Source organism: Phaeodactylum tricornutum, chromosome 8, assembly GCF_000150955.2.
Source record: "Phaeodactylum tricornutum CCAP 1055/1 chromosome 8, whole genome shotgun sequence".
Taxonomy (NCBI): domain Eukaryota; phylum Bacillariophyta; class Bacillariophyceae; order Surirellales; family Neidiaceae; genus Phaeodactylum; species Phaeodactylum tricornutum.
Window position 1 is genome coordinate 247,525 of NC_011676.1, and position 25,422 is coordinate 272,946.

Genomic DNA, 25,422 nt, shown 5'->3' on the forward strand with positions numbered 1-25,422 from the left:
AGAGTCGTTTCTACTACCTTCGAGGCATATAATAGAAACAAGCAATAGCAGGTAGGATGGTTGTCACTTTATGTTAATCGAGACTTATGTTTCAAAACCATTGACCTTGATAGAGAGACGGGTGCATCGTTGTGCTCTTGGGAGTTAGCATGAAATCCTTTTCAGGAGTTACGTACGGCATCTTCGTGACCAGTAATCTGTGTAGTCGATGATGAAACGAAGGGACGACCAAGTCAAAAGACATTTGTTGTCTTGAAAGCATTTTTGAGCAATTGCTAGCCGCACAAGTATTTTGCAACGAGAAAACATATTTACAGTTAAGAGATAGTTGCAGCGCCATATGTGCCAAGACGGAGAAAAAATCTGAAAGCTGGTTCACATCAATAGCCAGATCAGTCCTATTAACAGTAGATCACTCCATTGGTAAACCCTTTTTATAAGATTGAATCATCCCATTGCGTAAATGAATATAGTCTGTGTACAAGATTGACTTATTTTTGACGCTATCCTAACCATGAACCTGCGAGACGGGGATTCTCTTTCGGCAGATATAAGTTGGACCAGTCAACCTTCTCCACCTGGAATAAAAAAATTTATTCAATTTTATTTCAAGACCTTACGAAATCAGATCGAAAGTATTCACATGCGCGACAGTTCATTCAAGTAATCCGTGAAAAAAAAATCCCGACCGAGAACTTTTGGTGTGATCTAACTCAAAGCCTTTATATTTTAAACATGAGAGCTGCGCTGCAACTAACTCTGCTTACTGTGCTCTGCTTAGAATTTTCACGAGGTTTCGTATTCCAGCCTTCAGCCCGGCAAGCGATGGCTGTATGTTGTCGATCGCAATCGGCTAGTGGAACCATTGTCCTCAGAGATGCAGGTGACGCCGAAGACCACGAAATTGATGAAGAAGACTTCGACGAGTCTCCATTTACGGAGCCAAAAAAACCCCTGGACCAAATGGAGAAGGCTTGGCGGCATGCGCAAAAGCCTCTCTTGAGAATTGGATCCAAAGGAGCGACGCTGACTCACGGAAACTCGCTGCGCCAGCTTTTGGACGCACACACCGTTGTCCGGGTCAAGGTCAATACGCGTCGCTTCGGAACACTGAAGGAGGCATTCAAACAGATAGCAGAACTAGCCATCGAAAGTGGGGCCCCAGAAGGGATTGAAATGCTTCAGGCTCGCGAAGTAGACAAGGTGATTTTGTTTGGTTTACCAGGAACGCTCGACAAAATAAACAAGAATGAATTCCCGCCACCGGAGCCTGTGGTACAAGACGATATCGTCCGACCTTGATACTAGAAAAATCATCTCGAAGTGGCATTTGAAAAATCTCGCTTACCACACTACTACGCCTCTAACGCAACCGCAAACATTGAATTACTAGTTCTTTCGTATCACTTTTTTTGCAATCGATCAGTGTTTGACTGACCTACTCTTGCTCTAAAAAGCGCAGGACTTCCTGAGCTACGCTCTCTGCGGTATCTGGATCCGCGTGAAAGTGGTGGCTTCCTGCCAGTGTGGTGTAGTGCACTGGGCGTAACAGTTCCAATGTTCGATTTTGTCGATCTTCGTCAAATGGCCAGCCGGATTTTGCGAGTATTAACGCGGTCGGGCACTGAATATCTTTGTACAGAGCTTCTGTTTGCTCAGTGGTGAAATACTGAAGAGAAGGCCATTGTAAACGGGCGTCATGACAAAACCGAACCCCTTCTCCAACCGACACAGATCCGCGTTTTACCATCAAGGTCGCAGCCTCTTTGCTCAGCGACTGATCGCCAGGAAAATTTTTGGCTGTCTGGCGCCTAGTAGCCACTGCCAGCTCTAACGAGGGATATATACGAGGAGACTTGTTTTGTATCAGAGCAGTTTGCCGGCGCTGTACATGCATTCGTATATGTTTGGCAATGTCTTCGGTCTTTCGAGCCAAAGGGCCTGCCCCTTCCAAAAGAACGAGGTTTTTGACTTGTTCAGGATACACCGCCGAATACAAACAGCCGACGGCTGCTCCCATGCTGTGTCCAATCAATGTAAACGGGGTTGACTCACTATCCCATTTGAGCCGCCGGACGGCTTCAGCAACATAAAACGCGGACTCTGAAAGCATCAAAGGGGGACCATCGATAGATTTATGGGAGGACAGTCCATGGCCCGGAAAATCCAACGCCACCAATTCCGTGTCCATGGGAAAGTGTTCCATTATCCGTGGGGCCAAGTAATGAAAGCTTGCCGAGTTGTCCATCCAGCCATGTAGACATAAAATGCGGCGCTTTGTGGTGTGCTCACTTGATGGCTTCCACGATTGCGCAGCCAGTGTCATCCCATCAGCGCAGGCAAGTGTGATTTCGATGGCCGTTGGCGCGAACGCACGACTGCTGAGGGCCACGGCTGTCGACGCGAGGGCCGACATCGCAGATATACAACAGATTGAAACTGATACTGAGGTGTAAAGGTTGAAACAAAAGACGAAAATGTAGCAGGGTGGCTGAAAAGAGGCGCGTCGATTGCGCATATTAGGTCTCTTACAGTTACGCGTTGCCGCCTCTTGTCACCATCGATCGAGCTTCCACGATGTTCCAACAGTCTTTCACAGTTGGTTTCGTGGAGCCTTTTTTTGCTTTTTATAACGTAGGGGTCGAGTTAGAGGCCATCCCCTTTTCGTCGGGAGCGAGCACCATCAGAAAACCCCCACGTCAAGCGTCTGTCATATACACGTTAAGACTAAGACTGGTCTGCTCAGCCAGATCATGATATAATTTGGGTTTTGCTCTGCTTCGTAACTAAACTACTAGTGATCTTATGCTATTCTAGACTAGTACGATTCTAGTTGGTTATCGCTGCAGTTTTCTACCATGCTTGCAGCCCACCAAGGAACCCAGCACATCTATGAACTTGCGTGTAACGAGCTATGCTAGGCAAATCCAGTAGCGCAGTGAATTTGTAGCAGCCCTGCTAAAAGCGCATAAACAACGTTGAAATGACGGGTTGAAACAATGTCTATAGTCCGTCCAAATTCATGTCGTCTGTATTGATACCTAGATCTCCGAGATCACCTAAATCACCAAAGAAGTCATCATCGTCTACAACGGCTCCCATCAAATCAAAGTCTTGAGCTAACATACTTGCTGCCGCTTGTGTCACATCGTCGACCGCCTCTGTATTCTTCTTTGAGGCAATCCCCTTCTTTGTATGCTTTGCTGCCTCCTCCTGGCTTTTTCGCTCTTTCCGCTTGGCCTCCTTCTTTACAGATGATTCTTTTCTCTTTCTCTTCGCAGCTTCGTCTTCGTCTTTGATTGCTCGTATTAAATCGGGAGATAACCAAACTTCGGGGTGCTGACTACACAAATGATCGCTCGCATCAAACTCGACTCCATCCGGATCTCTACCATAGTCATCCATCCAGGTTTCATAGTCTACCACTTCCTCGACAACTTCCTCCAATATTTTACTCGCCGATGTAAGCGAAGGCAGTTTGTTTCGCTTTGTCTTTTCGTCTTTGGAAATCTTGTCCATGAGTTGCAAGAGTTCATCCTCAACGTCTACCACCGCAGCTCTAGGCGGTGCTACAGCCTGTCAACGCAATAAATACCAAACGGTGAGTCGCCAACAATGAAGCCTAGAGATCTGTAGCACATAAAAAAAACTGTTGCCCACTTACCTTTTGCTCCCTGGCGGCAAATCTTCTCTCCACGACTCGCTTCATCGGAGGCGTCAGCCCCGAGTGGTGGTAGCTCGGAAAGCCTTCGATGGCCTTTTCTTCTGCTTCTTCCAAAGCCATATCGTCTTCATAGACAATCAACATCTGTGCAATATCAGAGCATTTAAAGTATGCGGCGTGGTCGTGAGTTTTGTGCAGTTCTACCGGGCACGGTAGATTGACAAGTTTGGCAGGATACGTTGCTCCGTCGCAGTGAAAATTCCACAAGGTACGATTTCGTGCTGCTGTGGGCTCGCACGTAACACCCTCTAGATCCAAGTAGCAGTCTTTGGATTCCTTTCCGTCCATAGCAGCGGCATCCTCAGATTCTCGCTTTTTGTCACGCAATCGCGTTTCCAACCCCGGCACTAAAATCCTCAATACCAACGTTCGATCTCGAATCGTTCCGCGGTCGTTCATTTCAGCTGTTCAACTTTTTTCTCGAGGGCATACCGTGATTTCACCGCGCGTTGCATATGTTGAATATCTTTCACAAGCACCTTGGACACTTCGTGCGAATGAGAGAGGAAACGCTTTTTCTGACGTTGCCCATATTCCTCCTTCCCGGGTCAAATTGATTGTGAGAAGTCAATCGTTATGTTTGGCAACGCTGTCACTGCCAGTTCTTGGTCTGTAGCGTTTTAAGGTGCAAATTCCTGTTTGCTTCCATTAAGGTTCAGGCCTCAAACGGCATTGACTGTGACATTTTCACGCGTTTCATTCATCCTGACTCTGCTGACAGTGAGAGGAAACGTGTCCAGGACCGGCATACATTTTACTTTGAAATATACGACGAGTATCAGTATGAAGACATCGGATCATTCGAAAACACTACCTACGCACAGTCAGGTATCAAAACAATGCATCGCGATAGGGCTCCATAGTGGCGGGATAGGATCGGAACACGGAATGAATAGTCGAGCCGACCACATTTTATGTTCATTGTGTCGTTGTCTACCGTCTTACTCTTCCAAAATTTGTCAATTGTCTCGGTTTCCAGTCGGTGCTCTGGCTAGGTTTAGCGTAGCAACGACGGCGGTGACCCAAAGGCCATTGTCTGTGTTCCAACAGGCCGCGGTTTTGGTGTGTGCGGCTAGAAGATTAGAACCATCGGGTCCACACTGTGACAACTCGCTTTAATTTTGCCAGTTGATCCGATAAGGCTTCGAACATCACATGTAGCGAAACTGATGAACGATCTTGAAAGATACAATAGCGGCTCGAGCGATGGGAAGATCGAGGACTGCAAGGTTACACTTCCAAAAATAAGCGAATCAGCAACTGAAGAGTCAACATTCTTGAGTACCGAAGCCTCTTCATTTCATTTAACTAGAATAGCCGAGGGTGGATCGATCAAGGAGTCACACGAAAATAAGAAAGGCGGCAAGTTACGAGTTCCTCCAAGGAAATTCACGAGCAATCTCTACCACCGATCCGAGGAAGCCGAGCTGAAACTCCTGTACGAGCATTCTGTAGACGCAGAGAACTGCTCCTTAATTCTGCTAACGGGTAGGACTGGTACCGGAAAGACGCATTTGGCTCAAACGCTCGAGTCCGCTGTGCAGAAGAGATCCGGATTCTTTTTGAAGGTCAAGTTTGATCAGCGTATGCACCCTATCCCTTACGCAGCACTTATTTCAGCCGTTACTCAGTTTGTGCACATTGTCGTGGAAGAAGGGGAAACAGCCACATTGCAAGTTCGCGAGGCTGTCGGCAATCACGTCGGTGATGGAATCGAGGCACTGACCAGCATTATCCCGGAATTGGAAGTGTTGCTTGGAAAGTCCCGGACAGCACACCTCCCTATGAAAGCCGCAGCTGTTGGAACTCAGCGTTTTGTTTTTACATTCCACCTGTTCCTTCAGGCTATCTGTACGCTGAAGCGACCAATTGTGGTATTGCTTGACAATTTTCATTACGCGGACCCTTGTACTCTCGATATACTGAGCTTTGTAGTTGCCGACGGCGGCCAGCAAGGCCTTGTTCTTCTCGTGACGTGTGATGTGACCGAAGTCGGCACTGATAGCTACTTGGCTGTTAAGCTCCGAGATATTGAAAGACAGACGCAAGCTCAAATTCACACTTTAAACATTGACCATCTTGACCTTGATTCTACTGAAGAATTTCTTGCTGGTTCGCTGGAAGCTGAGAAAGGCTATATTCACTCTTTGGGAACAATTGTTTTTCAGGAAACTGGAGGAAACTTTCTATTCATGATGGAATTTCTCCGGCGGCTTTCTGCTTCGGACCTGCTATACTTCGACCATGACATTGAACAGTGGAAATGGGACGTATCGGATATTCGGACCATGAGTGAGTCTAAGACCGTGCATGAATTTCTAGCGGAAGTACTCGAGCAAGTCTCCCGTGATCACAAAGACGTCCTGAAGGTTGCGTCCTGTCTGGGGTCACAAATCGACGAATCTCTTATAGAAATGGTACTGGGCTTTCCTGTTCTACACTATTTGGAGGAGTCCCTGAGGTGTGGATTATTGCATTTCGACAAAATCTGTGCTTGCCTCACTTTCGCAAACGACGTGACTGAACAGGCGGTATATAGCCTCATTCCTCAAACAGAAAGGCCGCTTTTTCACTTGGAAATTGGAAGGAGATTATGGAGAAGGCTTAGTGATGACTGTTTCGATAAGAAACTGTTCATTGTACTATCGCAGATGAGGATGGGACAAAACCTTATCACAAGAAACAGCGAACGAACAAAAGTTGCTTGGCTCTGCCTCCATGCAGGAAGAAGAGCGGCTATGGCATCGGCCTTTCAAACTTCTCGCGTGTATTTGGTATTCGGAATCGAGCTTTTAGAAAATACAAGCTGGCGGGAAAACTATGACCTTACACTGGCGCTGCACAATTCTATTGCTGAAGTTGATATGTGTCTAGCTCTGTTTGAGTCAATGGATACGTGCTTGGCAGCAATCTTGAGCAATGCTCGGACCTTTTCTGATAAACTTAGCGCTTATAGGACAAAAATCCATGCCTTCGGAATCCGAGAGCATCAAATTCGTGCCATTGGTCTAGGCATGGAAGTACTCCAGGGACTAGGAGAGAAATTTCCGAAGCGTCATCTTGCCTTTCATCTTCGGAACGAATTGAAAGGGCTCAGAGCGGCGCTTAAGGGCAAGAGCGACGAGCAGCTCCTGCGGCTACCAATAATTGGGAATCCGGAGAAATTGGCAGCAATTCAGATTCTCCATACTTTGATGATGTCTTGTATGCTTGCGAAGCCTGAGTATCTTCCGTTTGTCATTCTCCGGATGCTCAAACTTACTTTGATTTACGGGTTGAGCCCATTGGCTGCCACAGCATTTGCGGCGTATGGTATGCTTTGCATCCCTTCGGAATGTCAAGGCGATGTGGATGTGGCTTTTCGTTTTGGCGACCTTGGTCTATTGCTATTGAAACGCTTCAAGGCCATTGAATTTTGTCCACGTGTATATGCACTGTATTTTGGTTGTATATATTGTTGGAAGAAGCCACTTAAAGATGCCATGGATCCTTTACTTCATGGTCATCGTATTGGAATGCACACTGGCGATGATGAATTTGCCAGTGTATGCGCAAGTATATACTGTATTCATGCATTTGAGGTTGGCGTATCATTGCATAGCATGCGGCGAGTATGGGAAGGTATCTACGAGTGGATGCTGTCGAAGAGACAAAGTTCACTCCTTTCAATTTCACTTCCTTGGCTGCAAGCCTTGCATCACTTTATGGGACTGTCGGACGATCCTTTATCCTCTAAGGGAAATTTGATTGATTACGATGATGCAGTTTTTCGTGCCGAGGCGATCGGTGCAACAGTGTATGTTGTAGGAATTCGCTTCACTCAGATGATCTTAGCTTACATTTTTAACGACTACGAAAAAGCCGCCACCATTTCGCTGGGATTACAAGACATTTCTCTGATTCCGCCAACCATCGAGCGAATGGTCGGAGTGTTTTATCTTGCTTTAACTTCGCTCGCAATGGTAAAACGGAAAACGCTTGTCCGACAGAATCTAAAGGTTGCCAAACGGTCAATATCCACCCTTAAGAAATGGGCAGACCATTCGCCGTACAACTGTTTGGAGAAACTATTGCTCGTTCAAGCGGAGTTAGCATCAGCTCAGAATCAAAACTCAAGGGCCAGTACTAAGTACATCCTTGCGATTGCCATGTCTAAGGAGTCCAATCTTTTGATGAACCAGGCTTTATCCAACGAGAGAGCAGCGAGGCACTTTCAGGACATGGGAGATACTGATGCGGCAAAACCTTTTTTCGTTGAAGCATTGCGTTGTTATGAAGAGTGGGGCGGCAACGCCAAAGTTGTCCGCCTGTTCGCCGAAGTCTCACAAATCTATGGAAGTGAGCAAGCTTAAATGAGGCGCCTTTCTCTCGGCCTTTTCAGATCACCGAACATGGTTATCTCAACTTCAAGAAAGAAGGCTTCCCGAACCCTAACACCCAACAGTGCAAATGATCAAACAATGTCCACTGAACAGGGCTGAATAACCAAGGTTGCTTGGCATGCCGTGATCTAGTCTCTTTCTACTCTCGCTTCGTTTCGAGGCCTGCCATTGCGACAAATCTGCCGTTCTCCGCTCGACATGAGTGTTTTGAGAATCACTACACCTGACTGCACGGTCCACATTGCAAATGCTCCGGTCCGCAAAAGAACATGGCGGGCAATTAAAAGAATTCTCGTCCACCAAGAATTATGGCTTCCAGCCTCCGAGAGGGATCTGCTTTTCAACGTTCCCATGACGAGCAAAGCGGACTTCGAATTCAAGCCGGTCTCCTCCGAAATAGTAATGAGTTCTTGTGATATGTCCTTATTGGATTTGTTTGCCTGGGGAAAGATTCTTTTTCCTTTGTAGAGAATCTTTTGACAGTCAGCAATAACATTATGAGTACTATGGTTCATTTAGTTTTGACTGATAAGGTAGGGCGCCGAGTGAAGCCGATTTACCTTGATTCCTTCATCCAGAGACATCCCAAGCGCATCTGCAATTCGTTCTTGCGCAAAAGGCTTATTTTGCTTTGCATCTGAAGTCCAAACCTTCCACGACGAATATTTGATAATTTGTGATGATACAGACAATCGATACATTTGTTTTCCGTACTTGAACACAACCTTGGGCTCCTTTTTTGCCGCGTCTTCCACAAGCTGAACGGGCATATCACACACAGGGCAGTGTCCCACTCCAGCGTTATAACTACCTCCGTGCCATTCGTTTACTAATTGACGCAGAGAGACTCGGCAAAGACAAGGATCTTGTTGCGTAAGCGAACGGTAGAGAATGGCGGTATCCAACAAGTCGTCCCGTTGGGGTTCATTCCCCGACTCGGTCCAATGAGATCGTTGAGGTTGGTCGGGAACGGCGGGCGCTGCACGCTTGTCATTGACGATTGTTCGCGTTCTCATTTGTCTGTTTACTTGCCTGTTCACCTGCTGCCTCGCCTCCCTCTAGCAATGAAGACATACGCCGCTCTTATGGCTTTTGGGGTTTCGTTGACTCAGACAACATTTGCTGTTTGGGTCAGACGGACCAGATACTGTCGGTGTCACCTGACTGAGAACAAAATCGAACTATCTCAGAAACTCAAAGTCAAACTCGAAATGCAGTGGCAGGTGCCATGTTGTGTCCAATAGGACATTTTTCTATGATTTTGACGTAACTAACTTAAGGAGTATTCCTTATTGATGTGTTTCTGCCGTTGGGAACCATACCAAGTCGTGTCACAGCCGTCCTTTGCGTATATACACAGCTTCCGAATGTCTTTATCCCTTCCCCGGGTCTTTTCGCCACTTGCGACTCCGTGGGAAACTCGTTTCAACAAGCGTGTGCCTCCCACAATGGTCATCCCTCTCTAGGCTCGATAGAGACCTCGTTTCGGTATCGATTGGACTACACCTTGGCTCCGCGACCGCACGTAAAGCTCGCGAAAACGATAGCCGCAATTGCTTATTTACGTAGAGCAATTGAGAGAATACGCGCCTGAGTTTGATTCCGTCCAACGTAACTGACTTTGAATCCTCGTTCTTTGTTCTGTTGGTCGATATAGTCAAGCCCCTTGCTCATCATGCCGCGCGACGAAGAACACGACAAGCTGGTGGCTCCGGCAGACTTTGATGGTCCCACAAAAGACCGTCACTGTACCGATATTCTCATGCTCCTGGCACTCATTGCCATGTGGGTCGCCATGACCGGTGTCGGCATTTACGCGGTAACCAACGGTGACTATCGGCTCGTTTTATACCCACTCGATTACGACGGAAACGTCTGCGGAACCGACTTTGGACTCGACATGACGGAGTTTCCCTACTTACTCTATGTGAATTCATACACGGGTGGCGTCTGTGTCAAAGAATGCCCGGATCTGACCGGGAAGGTCAGCGATAATCTCACGGACATTGGCACTCTCGTTACCTACAATGGTGTTTTTCAAGCCGACAACGGAAGTTTGTCGGAATTGCCGCTTGATTACATACAAGTGGGTGACTATTCCAGCTCGACGGACGCCATTTCTTGTACGGACGATACCTGCTTCCCTCAGCAGTCGCCGTCGCTCTCCTGGGTTAGCAACGGCGTCAACCAGGGTTTTGGCTACGCCTACTACGCCGCGGATTCGTACGAGCTTTTATGGCGATGTTATCTGACAACCGAAGCTTCCGCAAGAATCGAAGAGCTTGTGTCCAGTCAAAGCGGGGGTTTGCAGATCGCCGGCGATGCCTCTCAGTTCTTTACAAAGCTATACGCTGATCTATGGGTGGCGCGCAAATATGTACTGGGATTCGGCTTTGGCGTTTCTGTACTGGTGTCATTCGTCTACATTTTTTTAATGCGATTGCCTTTGATTTTGACCGCCATGGTTTGGTCTTCTATTTTTATTTCGATCGCCCTCTTCTTTGTCAGTGGCTACTACGCATGGGTATTTGCTAGTGATTGGTCGGACGAAGTTCCCCAGACAGTATCCAACACCACAATCAATGCTACCACGGCCGCATCCATTGTACTATACGTGATTGGTGGCATTATGATTTTGCTGGCATGCTGTCTACGGTCGCAAATCCAGACGGCTATTGGTTGTGTCAAGCAGGCTGGGAAGGCCGTCAATTGCATGATTATCATCTTGCTGGTACCAGTCCTACAAGCTGTCGGTTTTCTCGCATTTTTGATTGTTTTTGGTTATTACGGGGCCAATTTGGCTAGTTTGGGAAAAATCAGCGTGGTGGAGGTGCCATTGGATGGCACTGGTACGCAAGAAATTGCATTCCGCAAATACGAATTTGACGACTTTGTCGAAAACTGTGGATGGTACTTGCTCTTTTGCCTCTTCTGGACGTCCAATTTCATTGTCGCCGTCGGGGATATGATTGTAGCCATATCCGTTTCCAAATGGTATTTTACCAAGAATAAGGTGACCATCGGTAGCTGGACCGTCTTGACTAGCATCTGGCAAACACTCTTTTACCATGCCGGAACTTGCGCATACGGGTCTTTGATTCTTGCGGTCGTGCAAATGATCCGAGCGATGATTGCAAGGGCACAAAAGGCTGCCAAAGATGCGAACAGCAAGATAGCGGGAGCGATCCTGTGCTGCTGCCAGTGCTTTTTCTGTTGCCTCGAATGCTGTCTCAAATTCCTGAACAAAAACGCCTATATCCAAACGGCCATATTCTCTACTGCCTTTTGCAAGTCCTGTCGGCAGGCCTTTTATTTGATCTTCCGAAACGCTGCCCGCATTGCAGCCATCAGCTACGTATCTGGGGCAGTTCTTATTGTTGGAAAACTGTTCATCAGCGCAGTAACGACATCAGTGAGCTACTACTTTATTGCCGAGGACATTGAGAATGAGCTACATTCCGTTGGTGGACCCGTGGCCATTGTTTTTCTTATTTCATATTGGGTAAGCGATTTCTTTATGGACGTATTCGACATGGCAATTTCAACCATTCTCCACTGTGTAATTGCGGATGAAGAAATGTTTGATGGAGAAGCGGGTTACACAGAGAAAAGCCTAAAAAACTGGGTCGACAAACACGCCGATATCAACTGAGCGGAAAGGCGCGGCCAATAATTTGTAGAGATTCCTTTATGTTGTCGAAGAGGAGCTATTTGCGGTTTATGTAAATCTATTTCATTTACACTTTTCTCGCTCTTTTTACCTCTGACCCGAGTAATTCCGTGCGCCTGACGTCGTTGCGGTCACCTAAGAAATAACTGTCTTCGTAGCGGTGCTCTCCCGTAGGAGCCTGTGAGCCAGTGATATTCCTGGCTTCTACCAAAGAGGAGTAGTCGACACCCCAAACCTTGCAAATGTCTTGTAAACTATGACAGTTGCAAGTCGTTGCGATGGTTCGGTCTTTCGCAAAGTTATGCGTCAAAAATGGAGTGCGCGGTGAAGGGGCACGTCGATTGGTGAGCATCTCGCACACCACATACTTAACATTTTTGAAGTGGGTGTCGTACTTAACAGCTTCCTGAATATACTCTTGAACTACTCTCGTCTTGTCCAGTAAAAGACTTGAGGTATAATCCAGCTTCAACGAGGGATCCGCGTCTGGAGATGGTTTACAAAAAATGCTGGTATTGAACAAAGCCGGACGAGCTAATAAAACACCCCTCGCCCCTGTATCCCGCATGAAGCTGACAAATTCGTCTCTTGTATAGAAGTCTCCATTAAGCAGGAATGGAATATGAGGAAACCGATGGACGGCTTCCTTTATAACTTCTCTAAGCATACTCCAGCGTGCCGGTACAGTGCAATCATCGGACACCTGGCGGCCGTGAACGGCTATGGCTTTCGCGCCAGCTTCCACGAGACCTGCTATGAAGGCCACAGTACTGGAAACGTCCTTCAGCAGTCGAATCTTAGCTGAGACTGGTATACCCTTGCTTGATAAATTCTCGGTCAATGTTCGGATTATCCGACAGGCTCGTTCCGGATCGGAAAGTAAAGCGGATCCCATTCCACCAGAAACGCTGAACTTCTTTGGGCATCCCATATTGAGGTCGATGGCATCGACGTCTTGATGTACGTGTAGGGCGGCCGCCAACGCTAGGTCTGGTTCACCGGAACCTAGCTGACAGACAAGCTTGCCTCTCTCCTTTTTCGGATCGATTCGCAAAATAATCGGGGCGCGGCCTTCTTTGGCTAGTTGCTTCTTCGACTTCTTCGACATCGTGCTGGCATCTTTGACGTAGTCAATCGTACCTAGCTCCTTGTTTTCTACACGGATGGTTCCAGTAAGCGCCCGGTCCACCAATTCTTCTGTGTACACCCAATCAGCACCGTAGGACAGAGCTAGCGTCCGCAAGGGTGTCGTCGAAGCGCGAACCATCGGCGCCAACGCCTCGCCTCTATAAATCGATTTTGCTTTCTTTAGGAGTGCCTCTGCAACGGCTGCCTCAACTGTGGGCGACCCGATGCGTTTACGCTCTTCGTGGTTCTCTTCGGATTTTTCCGAACTAGCCATGGAACGAACTCAAATTTCTCTCAACAAAAAAATATCTGCTCGCTGCAGCCAACAAGCGCCCCTCTCACAGGAATTACAACAAACCAAACTTCTGCTCGAACCTAACAGTGATGTATAGACTCTTTTGGAGGAGAATTTATAGCATGGAGGGAATGGCCGGCCCTCCAGAGAAACTGCACTTCGGAGAGAGAAAAATTGGGGGAGGATTCGACCCTTCCTTTACACATACAAGATGAATCATTACTTTCGAAATATTTTGAATTTGAACAATTTTTTTTACCTATTGGAATGACGTTGCTTGCCTTTCAAGACCAGAGCTGGGAAACGCACCAACGAACACTCGATACGCCGGGATGCTTCGACAGGCTTGAAGCAAAGCACCAACGCGTCGATAAAACCAGGTACGAATGCCGCTCATGCCAAACTGCAAGTCTTCGAACTAGGTCCATCTAGTAAATGTCCAAGGAAGTGCAGTTTCATGGCGACTAGCATTCAGAAGATGGAATCACTCGTTAGAACTCGTTCTGCAAAAAAGATGGCTCATCAGGAGCTAGTGATAATAGACGAAGAGCGTCTCTTGCCAAGTTTGAAACCGATTTAACTAGATGAAAGGCCACATGCGGTAACAAAATAAATCGTACATTCACGACTTTGGAGAGCCAGACCTTGGAAGATCTTTTGTAGGTACAAAAAATCTTAATCTTTTCGCCCCCCCCCCCCCCTTTGATAGCCTGAGAATCGAGAAGCAATGTCATGTTTCGAAGATCATAATGACTATCTTCGTGACAACTATAACTTTACGAGTTTGTCAACAATAAATCTTGATACAAAGTCCTAGATTTCTATTGCCGAATCTTACGGTTCTTCAAAGAAGGTATTCGCTTCAAGAAAGGAACAATTTCATCGCTATGAAAACAGCAGTAATTGTGTGATATGGGCTCGATTAAACAATGACCCGAACCCTTTTGAATGAAAGCATTCCTATTGGACCAGACGTCCATCGACCGAACTCCCCGGTTGGCAATTCTTGATGTCATGCATTTTCAACTTGAAGCTCCCTTCTACTCTTTCAATTGCCCCAAAGATTTGGGGCAAAACTCATCTCAAATTCTTCACAGTCAAAACTATCCACTCACGCCACCCTCACAATCAATACTGTACTTCCGTTCTCTCCTCCCTCCGCTCAGCTCAATGCATGCTTCAGCAATCGCTTTCCAGCTCAATGAGCAAGGTTTGCGTCACTTGGCAATTCAAGAAAACCAGGATGCCATCCGTGCTTTCGCAAGGGGTCTCCAGGTTGCTAAAGAAGTGATTTCCGATTTATCACCTGACTGTGAAACAGGATTAGGCGTTCAAACCTCACCAGAAACACTTGGTTGCACCAATGTGTTTTTACGTCGGAAGTGTGCTCAATTCCGGACACGATTGAGCACGATGCCCGCCAAGGGGAATCTCTCCCCGAAGGAAAATGCATATTTTCCAAGCCTATCCACTTAGTCGCGCCGAGTACGTTGCACTCCTCCTCGCTCTCAAGCTATAGCACTATGCTGTCTTTTGTCTTGCTGTTTAATCTGGCGTTGGCGCATCATATTACCGCCCTGACTGCGAGAAATGCTTTCAAAAAACAAACTGACAAAGGCTAGTTTGCTATATGAACTTTCCTACAACATTCTAATCACTGAACAGCTTCAAGAGCTGACTACTCCGCAAATGATGGCAATCATAAACAATCTTGGCCAGATACATTTCTTTTTGTGCAATTTTGAAAAGGCAGATCAATACTTTCAATACCTTCTGAGTCTCATCATGTGCCTCAACGACGTGGGCGACGATGAAGCAAAGAGAGAGATTCAAGGGTTTCTTCCAAACGTGTTGTCGCTGATATTGAAATCAAGCTCTGCCGCAGCAGCATGACTCCAGACAACGTGCCAATTCAGGAGAAGCTATTCTATAAAATGTTGTAAACAACTTATCAAAAGTCTGCCACCGCTATTAAAAGGCTGTCTCTGTGTATGCTCTGAACTATGTTGCAAATGGAATTTGATGAGAAATAATGAAAAGATATGCCACTGCCCATGCCCAGTCCATATATTTGAAAAAAGTGGCCGCGTTGCTGGCGTGACTTCAAGTACATAGGTATTGGCGTTTATGTTGAGCTTTTTTGGAGCCTCTTTTTGCTCTCGACCGCAACAATTTTAAGTCGAGTCAGCTTAAGGTTTTCAGAAGGCCATTCGCATATTTGAGCTGCCTTTGTCTGCTTTCTTCCGGACAACCATTCCCTACATCTTATCCCCTCTCCAATTGATGGCTCAACAAGCGATGGCAAAGTGGTATTTCTTTCTCAGTCTGTTACTTTGCTGCGGACACAGATGCCTTGCTTTAGCGCATGCTCCGATACTATGGAGCACCAAATCTCATCGTTGCTCGGGTAGATTTCCTTTCGCTACCCATCCGGAATTGATCCGCGAGCAAGAATGTGTCCAATCTTTGCGATCACGCTTTCTTTCATCTCGGCTAGCTATTTCTCCCACCGAATCATTTGATGAATATACAAGCGTACGAAAAGTAGAGGGTCGCAGGAAGCGGGTGAAGGTCGGCTACCGCGTTGTTTCGATGGGGTATGCAATTTTCAGCTGTTTAGTCTTGAGAGGGGGGCTCAATGCGCTGACGGCGTACGCACTCTCTGGCCCGGTAATGGCAGCAGGTATTTCGTATATATTAGTGGGAGCTGTTCGAAACGATCGACTTTCGAGCGACACTTACAAACGATTGAACTTGGCCTTGATCTTGTACGGGTTTTGCGGGTGCCTGTCGGCGTATTTTATGCCAAGATTTCGTACGGCAGCATGGATGGTGCCGAGCTTTGTTGCTGTTGTTAACTCCGTCAAGGGGTATTGCTATGGCGTCAAGGGCTGGAAGTTGGAGTCTTCGTCAGTGATCGGTGATATTGTTCATGGGACAAGGGATAGCTTTCGCATCCTCCTCGAAAAGCCGAAGAATGCAAGCTCAGCTGGATACCTTATTGTAACGCTATTTAGCGTTGTTTTCGCTCTGTTAAAGCTCGGAAATGTGGCCGACTTAGCTCTGAAGAAAGCGGTACCGTTCTCAATCGGAGCTCGATTGCTGCGGTTCTCAAAGCTAGCGATGCTTACTACAGTGTCTCTTACGCTGAAAGATGCAGCAGATCGGGATCGGCTGGAAGGATCTACTTTTATTCAATTGAACATATTAACTTCGGCCATGTTTGGCGCAATGGCTGGTACGTTCCTCGATTCGCTGAGTTCAGAGTAAATTCCAGCAGGACCAATCAGCAGCACTCACACGTCTATTCCATCTACAGTGTACGTCCAGAATGGTAATACAATTACCCCGGTCGGATCAGCCCCAGCTGCGCTCACAGCCTTGATTGCCGGCTCCTTCTCTGTATTTACTGCGACTACTGGCATTGTATCGCAAATCAACAAGAAAAATAGAACTCAGTAGATTGGATCCTTTGGTTAATAATCTGATTATCACTATGCCTAACAGCTGCACTGTGTCACGCTCCCATTCCACTTTATACAATAATTCGGACTCTTTTCTCTCCTGTCCGTCGTCTGTCGTTCTGGTCATACTTCATACACTCTATGTAGAGTAGAGCCTCATATGAATCGACCAAGTTCAGCGTTTGCTTCAAACTTTGAGCAAGTTTTGCCCTCGTATTTGCTGGCATGTTCTGCTGTATTTTCTTGCCCGATTTGTAACAATTTAGAGACAATTCATCAGGTTCAAGTCCCTCCTTTGACATGGCATAGACAAGGCGAAGTGCAACATCGGGACGAAGCGCCCTACCACAGACGTACAGAAGACCATTGTAAGCAGCAATTAGGTTCTTTCCTTTGCTCCGGGATGGCGACTTGAAACGTGCTCGACTTTCGTGTTGAATACAGGCCCCCCTACAGTCATCCTTCCAGAACTTCAAAGCGGCATCAACATTGCCGCCAAAGCATCTTAGGACGGCGTTTACAAAGCGTCCGTCCGCAGAGATACCGGCCAAGGTTGCGTTGCGAAACAACTGTTCGGCTGTAATGGCATTGCTTGATCCATATTGAAGTGCCTTGGCGGCGATGCAGTATGTCTGTGAAGTCGGATCAGGAATTTCCCCGAGCAGGTGTTTGACTGCCTCCGAGCACCAAAGGCCTTGGATGGAATCAGAGATCTTGTTTTTAGATTTACCAGAATTGTCTCTTCCAACTTTCGTTGCAACATTCGCTGAAAGAAGGTCAAGGCGTTTTGTCGCGTTGTGGCCAGCTCCCATGGCAATTGCGCCGAGCAACGCATTCCAGTTTCTAGTGGAAACTGGCTGCTCAACATAATCCGCGAATAATTGACAAGCGCTGGCTGGATCGCCTAGTTCTCCATACGCTGTGACAGCAGCACGAAGGACTACGGAAGAGCAGTTCAAGCCAAAGCCATTAATTGCGTTGTCCAGAATATCTGTCAATTCTGAAGGAGAACGACTCAATCCCATCATCGACGTGACTGTGAAAGGGTCGGGAACAATTCTAGAAGAGTTTACCATCAATGCGTAGAGCTGCCAGCCTTCCTCACAAATGACGGCCGTTGCATCGTCCACTTCACTTGAGGCAGAGCTCTCGCGAGATCCGACATACTTCTTCCGGTATCCTTCCAATAGTATATTGAAGTGTCGCGTTTGCGGCCGCACCAATCGCATGGAACCGGCATCCGTTTCAATGACGGCGGCAAGCGTCGGGAGCATGTACGTATCAAAAATGGCTCGAGCCGACGCCACATCTCCTCCCCGGATGATGGTAGACAAAAAGGCGCTGAAGCCTTGAGACACAACGTGTTCCGAATTATTCGAAACGAATCTATCCAAAAGAGACTCTACATCTCCGATGCGACCCGCTCGCACCAAAGGTAGTAAAACCAGATCAATCGTGTAGCGATCCAGCCGCACACGTCGATCCTGAAGAATTGTCTCGTACAGTTGCAAGGCTTGTGTGTCATTAGGAACGGCGGCTAGCCGGGCGTTGTAGGCGTTAATGTTCGGAGAAACCCCACACTGTTGCGCGTACGTCCAAACGTGACGCGAGAGTGTGTGATTGTCCAACGTCGCGGCGGCGTGCAGCACCGTAGCATACGAAACCGCATCCGGCATCAAACCGAGGAGAGCTTGCGTTTGGTGCGACGAAGACTTCGGCGAAAGCCATTGGCAGGCTCGGTCCATCAACACCACCCCATTCTGAGGAGCCCTTCTCGACTCGGGGTCCTTGTCCGTTGCGGCGTCACAGAGAGCAGCCAAGTATAGGTTAAAGGATGACTGACTGACGTGTTGCTTGTGTAATATCGCAACGCGTCCCACTTCCAGTAAAAATCGTTCCAACCGATGTACGCGACCCGTTTGACGTAATCCGCTGCTGACGGCATCCTGTGCCACCTCCGAGGGCAGTATATTCTCCTTCAACATGTTGTCGGTAAGGTTTAAAGCAATATGGAGTAACCCCGTCATGGCTGTAGCCTTCGCGACACGCTCTTGGATCGCCAAGGGCTGTCTGGAGAGATCCAGTGCGGTCAACATGGTTCCGGCATACAACACCTGTTGGGGTGAATGCGCTTGGACCAGTCCAGCGACAGCGTCCAGCAAGGGTTGTGCCTCGGGTCCGGGATTACTTTGGCTTTGCTGCTGTAACTTTACAATACTCTGGAAGATCCATCGAAGCTGGGTAGGTCGGTTTACAGCGGCGAGACGGGGTTTCGTTGTGGTACCAACGGGAGGCGAGCCGGAACGGGCAGAACGATCACCCTGTTGCCATCGTTCCGCAGAACGCACTAGACCATTCCGACTCGTGGTCCGGATTTTCGTAGGATAGAAAAGTGGCAAGAAAGCATCAACCGATCGCACCAAGAGTACCGCCAGGACCCAGCCAAGCATCGGCATGGATATGGACGGTGCCCAGCGAGAAGAGGGTGGGCTGTGAGGACTCCGTCGACGATGGCGCTTGTGATTCATTGTAGACCTCGTCTTTTCGTTCGAAAACGCATCGTTTCTTTACGGACACAATGTATAGCTGTGTTGTTACATAGTGTAGTGAAAGTCTCGTCATCCTTGGGGATCCTACTACGAGATAATCCCATCGTCCAAACGTGTCTCGTCGTCACGAGTTTTGCCCAAATGGTGGTCGGGAGGGGGAGTTCGTGATCGAAAGGGGCAATTTTCAAGTAACTCCGATCAGACATGTTTGTGACGTCCAAACGTCAAGGTTTCTGGTATCGAGGCATACGTCAGCCCCCGAGGCCCCGCGGATTGCCACACTCGTCGTCGTGTCCGCAAGGCAGACGAAGAAGAGAGAGATGTGGACGGATTCCTCGCCGTGGTACGCGTCTCTTTCGTCCCCCCCCCCCCACACACACGCGCAACCACAGTACCATCGAAGCACGCATCACCGCAGATAATTTCGATTCATTTTTCGAACATCGGAAAAAGATAAGGCTTCAACGTTGCGTCCACACACATACACACCATGGCGGACCAAGCCAAGGCCAATCCATCCGGACCGTCGAATACGGCACCTTTATTTCAAATGTCTGATCCGGTACGTTGGTAATAGTCTGTCGAAAAGAACCAACCTAAGGCAACCTGAACGCAATGCCGAACATGTCACCCTCCGGTGTATCCTGTACCGGTAACACAGTCAATGCGACTGTGTGCGTGTATATATATATATCTATAAGCCGGCATCCCCAAGAAAAAGTTCCACACACTCACGTTGTTCTTCCATCTCAACGTAGGCGAATCCCAGTTCCACTCTGGATCTCGACGACTTGTTCAACGATATCTATTACATGGATTTGCCGAACGGCAGCAATATGGATTCGGATCCTACGCCAGTGGACGTGCCCAGCAGCAACGGGAACGGCCACGACGGTGCGAGTAAGAAACGCAGTGCGGATGATTTCGACGGGGACAGTTTGGACGGGACCGGCAATAAGGATTTGACGGAGCAGCAGAAATTGGAGCGCCGTGAGCGCAACCGCGAACACGCCAAACGTAGCCGTCTCCGCAAAAAGTTTCTACTCGAATCGCTGCAGGAACAGATTCACGGGTTGGAGGAACAGTTGGATGGTTTGAAATCGGCAATTAAAAAGGAATTACCACAACAAGCGGAACAAATTATTACCAGGATTTGTGGGGATAAGGAAAAGTTTACGCCGCTGCCCATGCCGAGTGGATTTGGACCCGTGAAGACGCTCATGGAGCCGGACTTTCGGCTCATGTCGGCTCTTTCCGGTTCGCAGCAAAATTTCGCTATTTCGGATCCAACTCTTCCCGATAATCCTATTGTTTATGTTAGTCAAGGATTTCTGGATTTGACCGGATACACGCTGGATCAGGTCTTGGGTCGCAATTGTCGATTTCTGCAGGGACCAGGAACCGACCAGAGTGCAGTGGAAGTCATTCGCAAGGGAATTACTGAAGGAGTGGACACGTCCGTGTGTTTGCTGAATTACAAAGCCGACGGCACACCCTTTTGGAACCAATTCTTTGTGGCCTCTCTACGAGACGCCGAAAACAACGTGGTCAATCACGTCGGGGTTCAGTGTGAAGTGAGCAAGGCCGTGGTCGAAAAACACATGGGGGAACAAAAGAAGGCCGCAGCAGAAGCCGCCAAAGCCCGACCCGTGACCACTACTAGTAGTTAGAGAATCTATATCGCAGCTACACGCCTGCCTTGGCAAGAAGCAAGTAATTGTTAATATCGCTGTATTGGTGTATACGTGTACGTGTACCAGCCAAAGACGTACCGGACCGACCTGTACTTTACGGAAGCATTAGACATTACGGGGGGACCTCGATGTGAGGCATTCCAGGCCCTGCATTCTTCAGACCAATCTTGCCTTGGAGTAGATATTCATGAATTGCATGAATGATTGCCTTACCTATTCCTCCATTCGTTGCCCAAGGGAATTGATCTCACAATTGCTCTACAGGGTATATACAAAACACGTTACCCAAAAATGTGGACTTCATCTTTTCGATCCCTCCTAACTGCAAGCGACCAACGAATTCCGAAACTCACTGTCACCAAGTGTCTACTTTCAGTTTCCCAGTCAATTACCGTTAATCCAATTCTTTGTCTAGCTAGCCTATATCACTCCCGCATTAACAGTCATGTTAGTAGCGTCGCATACGGAGTCTTTCTGTCCAATCCGTTACTTGATCGCACCCGGAAGTTATCAACGTACGAAGTGATGGTTTGTGACGTGTCATTTTTGGATCCGCAAGTCTGTCGTCTCTCTTTGTCAGCCGACGGTAACAGGTATCAAGATACGAAAAAAAACCGTTGTTTCCGGCTCGTTGTGTATCGGTTGCGAGTCGCTGGAAGTCGAAAGCACAAGCGTCGCTACCTCTCTAGGTGCAACCCACTCGCAGTCTCACGACAGTACGTGACGCTCATTTTTTCTTCGTTTCGAGTGGGCTGGATCGATACAGTATGAATAATCGGCGATCAATTTTGTGTCGAACGGTCCTAGCCGCTGTGCTGGTGGCGTATGCGAGTATCCACGTCGATGCGGCGCACCGGGTGGAGCCGTCGGCGGTCTTTCGACCCCACTCGCGTTTGTCCTCCCTCAAGGTCCTTCCCCAGACCGTGCCGACCACAACCGCTGGTCGTCCAAAAGAAGCGCTGGCGCTCCGTGGCGGTGTCGCCAATACGTTACCGAACGCCTTTGTGGCTTCCATCGTCATGGCCTTGATCGAAAAGGGTGTCAAGGAAGGGCTCAAGGCTGCCAACGTCAAGTTTCCGGCACAACTTGGCGGTTGCATCTTTCTCTTTTCCTTCATGATGCTGGCAGAAAAGATCAATCCCGAACTCGGCAACGCAATCTTCGAAGCCTTGTCGCCCGGAGCCGGGATTCTGGCCAAGTGGCTTCCCGTCTTTTTCGTTCCCGGCCTAGCACTCTTGCCCTTGTCACCGAAGATTGGGACCAGTGTCGATGTAAGTTTCGTGTCGGGAGAAATGTTGGTATTGGCGTTGAGATTCCGTTGCCGGGTTCAACTCGTGAAGAAATCTCACACTTGGGATTGTACAAACTCTATACCGACAGGTTGCCAAAGTCATTATGGTTTGCTGTCTCGGATTTGTCTACACCGTCACCACCACCGTTGCTTCCGTCTTGACCGCTCTCAAAGTACAAGGAACCCCGGTCAAAGTTGCGTCCGTTGCCCAAACGAAGAAGACCGCCACCGCTACACCGGCCAAAAAACCGTTTAGTGACGCCACAATGGGTTTCTTTATCAAGGGAACCTTTATCACTGCAGTTCTCAGTCTCTTGGCCACCAAGATGAACAACGACTTTAGCAGTCCATTGCAAACAGCCTTTTTGGGTTTCTTTACCTTTGCGGCCTATGTTTGGGGGGCCCGTCTACCGACCGGCTTTGTTAAGGTTATTCATCCCTTGGTCACCAGTTCCATTCTCGTACTGGGACTCATGCAAGCGCTGGCCCGGATCAACGGCCAAGACTTTCTGGACGTTGTCCGTAGCTACAAGGTGGGATCGTTGTATCCCATGAAAGCCGGTGCCGGAGATATCCTTTTGTATCTTTTGGGACCCTCCGTGGTGTCCTTTGCTATTTCCATGTACAGTCGTCGTGATTTGCTCAAGAGCAACCTGCTCGTAGTATTGACGGCCATGTTCGTTTCCAGTGCCGGTGGCCTCTTCGGGACAGCCGCCTTTGTCCGTCTCATTAATTTGGGAGGACGCGGCGGACGCATGGTGCGACTCTCGGTATTGGCCCGCAACATTACCACGGCCTTGTCCATGGCACTCACCGCCATGTTGGGCGGAGACATTTCCGTCGCGGCCAGTGTAGTTGTCTTGACGGGCATTATTGGTGCAACCTACGGCAAGGCCCTGTTGGCGTTGTTGAACATTTCGGATCCTATCGTTCGTGGATTGGCCATTGGATCGTCGTCGCAGGGCCTCGGGGTGGCGGCCATTTCGGACGAGCCGGACGCCTTTCCTTTTGCCGCTATTTCCATGGTTTTGACGGCCATTTCCGCCACCACTTTGGTTTCCATCCCGGCCGTCCGGGCAGCGCTGATCCGTACGGCCGTCGGTAACTAGACAACTCGGTCCTACTTACCCAACGGGTTTCCACTACATTCATTTCGTTCGTACCCTGTGCAATTTGGTGACAAAAAGATCGCTATGTCGCGCTAGACAGTTTGATCTAGAAATGGTTTTTATCTTCTCTTTGTTTAAGACGTCTTAATTCCTAGCTTAAAATACGACGGAGAGGAATTTTCCGTAGTTGTGGTCAGTACGTCGAGCGATCCAATAGACTGTGACGTGTTCCCTGGATCGGAAATGTCACTTTTTTGTACAGACCGTGAAAAAATGGAATATCTCTCATGCTACCAGTAAAAGATCCTCGCTGACTGTGATGCATTCATTGTGGAAAAATTGCGGAATCAACAGTAAACATGACTATTGCCCGACCGCTCGTTATATCGGTAGCACTTTGGGTTGTTTTGTTTGCGATCACTACTGTGGGCTTTGTGGGATCCACTTTCGCTGTACCACGACTCACGACGTCTCCGGCACCGTCATCGTCGTGGATGATCTATTCTCGATTCGTGGCCTCCGCTTACAGCAAAAGCCTCAGCATGTCGGCGGCGACTCAATCCGTCACGATTCCGTCATGGTCTGACCTGAAAAATAGAGCAGGATCAATGCCTGTTGGTATTGCTTTGAACAAGGAAGCGGAATTGCGAGAAATGGGGAAAGGATCGGCGTTTGTTCAGAACAAACTACGCAAATTTGGATCCGTCGACGAACCAAAAATTACCCTGTTTCGTGACCATGCTGGATGGTGCCCATACTGCGAAAAGACGATGCTATTGATCGAAGAGAAGCAGGTGCCCGTGAAGATTGACCTCGTTCCCATGAGAAGCTATGGCGACAAGCCGCAAGAGTTTTTACGCAAAGTACCGAACGGGCTGTTGCCTGCGATCGAAGTAAACGGCCAGGTTGTCACAGAAAGTCAAGTAATTATGGAGCTCCTGGACCAGTGGCACTCCAAACAGGATGGATATCGTCCGATGCTCCCAAGAGAGGGCGACACGGCCGGTTGGGAGCGATACAAAAAGCTGGCCCGTCTCGAGCGGGATCTCTTTGGCTGGTGGTGTACTCTTCTCTTTCGCCCGGAAGGAGGCAATCCGCTGACAATGCTAATGGCTAGTAGTCGAGATTCCATGTCAGGTGCAATGCAAGGGTTTTTGGATTGTATGCAAAAAGTGGACCAAGAGTTGCTGTCTTCTAACGGACCCTGGTTCTTCGATGAGCATGACTACCCTACAATGATCGACTTTGTGTATGTAAGTCACGTAGAGCGAATGCTCGCGAGCTGTGCTCATTGGAAGGGGCTCGATTTGCGTAATCCCAAGTGGAATTTGAAAGGGTTAAACGCTTGGTTGGAAGCATTCGAGAAACGAGAGCCTTATCTCGCCTTTAAGAGGTACGTTATTCATGAGCCACCGAAGAGACTTCTTTGCGCTTTCTTGGCTTTCTCACGGACTCTTTTTATGCAGTGACTACTACACCAATGTAATGGATATACCTCCACAGTATGGACCTGGATACGACGGTGGATTCAATGACGACCGCAAAAAGTTTCAGGCGTCGATCCTTGGCCGTGACGGAAAATCGTGGAAGTTGCCGCTTTCGTTTGATGATGAACTTCAGCCATTGTATCGAGGAATGCCATTGCCATCGTGTGTACTGGATGCCGCCGGTCTGCAACCCGACAGCGATGGTACGTATGGATCTTGCGACGAAACTACCATGTCGCAAGCGTGTCGAGCCATGGCTGCGTGGAAACTGGCCGGCAACGGCAATAACGTTTCCCGTTTTGCTGCTCGCGGGGGGCCGCAAGGTGCCAAGAACCCACGCAAAAGGTTTGGAGCAGAGCTTGCCGATCCGTACGCAGAAACAGACAACGAGATTCGTTCTGCTACCGATTCCGCTCTTCGCGTAGTATGTGCAGCTTTGATGGATGTCGAAGCCACGCTGCCGGATCAAGCGATGGTAGATCAGTTGCGATCGTCAGTTCCGGACAATCAGGTCGAGGGAGTAGCTGCTGCATTGGCCTATTTAAGAGACCGAGTAGGTGTTCCACGAGACCTCCCATTGGCTGCTGGCCGGTACTTCCGTGCATATTTAAACTGGGGCATCGAGACCC

At 48.4% G+C, this 25,422-nt stretch overlaps 12 protein-coding genes across 12 annotated transcripts; 7 read left to right on the top strand and 5 right to left on the bottom strand.

The window, feature by feature from the left end:
* Window positions 1–735: 735 nt before the first annotated feature.
* Window positions 736–1,354, top strand: PHATRDRAFT_45777 (predicted protein; the record flags this gene model as incomplete). Its single annotated transcript, XM_002179963.1, has 1 exon — window positions 736–1,354. One exon carries the CDS (start codon window positions 736–738, stop codon window positions 1,300–1,302), a length of 567 nt encoding a protein of 188 aa, XP_002179999.1. The 3' UTR covers window positions 1,303–1,354.
* An 84-nt stretch (window positions 1,355–1,438) lies between these two features.
* Window positions 1,439–2,518, bottom strand: PHATRDRAFT_45778 (predicted protein; the record flags this gene model as incomplete). Its single annotated transcript, XM_002180165.1, has 1 exon — window positions 1,439–2,518. One exon carries the CDS (start codon window positions 2,516–2,518, stop codon window positions 1,439–1,441), a length of 1,080 nt encoding a protein of 359 aa, XP_002180201.1.
* Window positions 2,519–2,952: 434 nt separating this feature from the next.
* On the bottom strand, window positions 2,953–4,201 carry PHATRDRAFT_45779 (predicted protein). Its single transcript, XM_002180166.1, has 2 exons — window positions 3,665–4,201; window positions 2,953–3,576 (listed from the first exon to the last, which is right to left on the bottom strand). The coding sequence occupies exons 1-2, from the start codon at window positions 4,121–4,123 to the stop codon at window positions 3,004–3,006; spliced, it is 1,032 nt and encodes a 343-aa protein (XP_002180202.1). The 5' UTR covers window positions 4,124–4,201; the 3' UTR covers window positions 2,953–3,003.
* Window positions 4,202–4,893: 692 nt separating this feature from the next.
* Window positions 4,894–8,281, top strand: PHATRDRAFT_45780 (predicted protein; the record flags this gene model as incomplete). Its single annotated transcript, XM_002179964.1, has 1 exon — window positions 4,894–8,281. The coding sequence occupies one exon, from the start codon at window positions 4,894–4,896 to the stop codon at window positions 8,074–8,076; it is 3,183 nt and encodes a 1,060-aa protein (XP_002180000.1). The 3' UTR covers window positions 8,077–8,281.
* A 340-nt stretch (window positions 8,282–8,621) lies between these two features.
* On the bottom strand, window positions 8,622–9,122 carry PHATRDRAFT_35573 (predicted protein; the record flags this gene model as incomplete). Its single annotated transcript, XM_002180167.1, has 1 exon — window positions 8,622–9,122. One exon carries the CDS (start codon window positions 9,120–9,122, stop codon window positions 8,622–8,624), a length of 501 nt encoding a protein of 166 aa, XP_002180203.1.
* A 440-nt stretch (window positions 9,123–9,562) lies between these two features.
* On the top strand, window positions 9,563–11,847 carry PHATRDRAFT_45782 (predicted protein). The gene has a single exon (XM_002179965.1). The coding sequence runs from the start codon at window positions 9,782–9,784 to the stop codon at window positions 11,756–11,758; it is 1,977 nt and encodes a 658-aa protein (XP_002180001.1). The 5' UTR covers window positions 9,563–9,781; the 3' UTR covers window positions 11,759–11,847.
* A 419-nt stretch (window positions 11,848–12,266) lies between these two features.
* Window positions 12,267–13,052, bottom strand: PHATRDRAFT_12384 (predicted protein; the record flags this gene model as incomplete). The annotated part of the gene is made up of 2 exons (XM_002180168.1): window positions 12,267–12,809; window positions 12,903–13,052. Coding segments are annotated over 2 exons (693 nt in total), but the record flags the coding sequence as incomplete, so codon positions are not given.
* A 2,426-nt stretch (window positions 13,053–15,478) lies between these two features.
* On the top strand, window positions 15,479–16,469 carry PHATRDRAFT_45784 (predicted protein; the record flags this gene model as incomplete). Its single annotated transcript, XM_002179966.1, has 1 exon — window positions 15,479–16,469. Exon 1 carries the CDS (start codon window positions 15,483–15,485, stop codon window positions 16,467–16,469), a length of 987 nt encoding a protein of 328 aa, XP_002180002.1. The 5' UTR covers window positions 15,479–15,482.
* Window positions 16,470–16,734: 265 nt separating this feature from the next.
* PHATRDRAFT_45785 (predicted protein) lies at window positions 16,735–19,313 on the bottom strand (the record flags this gene model as incomplete). The annotated part of the gene is made up of 1 exon (XM_002180169.1): window positions 16,735–19,313. The coding sequence occupies exon 1, from the start codon at window positions 19,189–19,191 to the stop codon at window positions 16,735–16,737; it is 2,457 nt and encodes an 818-aa protein (XP_002180205.1). The 5' UTR covers window positions 19,192–19,313.
* A 1,140-nt stretch (window positions 19,314–20,453) lies between these two features.
* PAS (hypothetical protein) lies at window positions 20,454–20,882 on the top strand (the record flags this gene model as incomplete). Its single annotated transcript, XM_002179967.1, has 1 exon — window positions 20,454–20,882. One exon carries the CDS (start codon window positions 20,454–20,456, stop codon window positions 20,880–20,882), a length of 429 nt encoding a protein of 142 aa, XP_002180003.1.
* A 1,043-nt stretch (window positions 20,883–21,925) lies between these two features.
* On the top strand, window positions 21,926–23,306 carry PHATRDRAFT_12346 (predicted protein; the record flags this gene model as incomplete). Its single annotated transcript, XM_002179968.1, has 2 exons — window positions 21,926–22,223; window positions 22,378–23,306. 2 exons carry the CDS (start codon window positions 21,926–21,928, stop codon window positions 23,304–23,306), a joined length of 1,227 nt encoding a protein of 408 aa, XP_002180004.1.
* Window positions 23,307–23,665: 359 nt separating this feature from the next.
* Window positions 23,666–25,404, top strand: PHATRDRAFT_35579 (predicted protein; the record flags this gene model as incomplete). Its single annotated transcript, XM_002179969.1, has 5 exons — window positions 23,666–24,559; window positions 24,605–24,699; window positions 24,773–24,996; window positions 25,036–25,304; window positions 25,351–25,404. 5 exons carry the CDS (start codon window positions 23,666–23,668, stop codon window positions 25,402–25,404), a joined length of 1,536 nt encoding a protein of 511 aa, XP_002180005.1.
* Window positions 25,405–25,422: the final 18 nt, after the last annotated feature.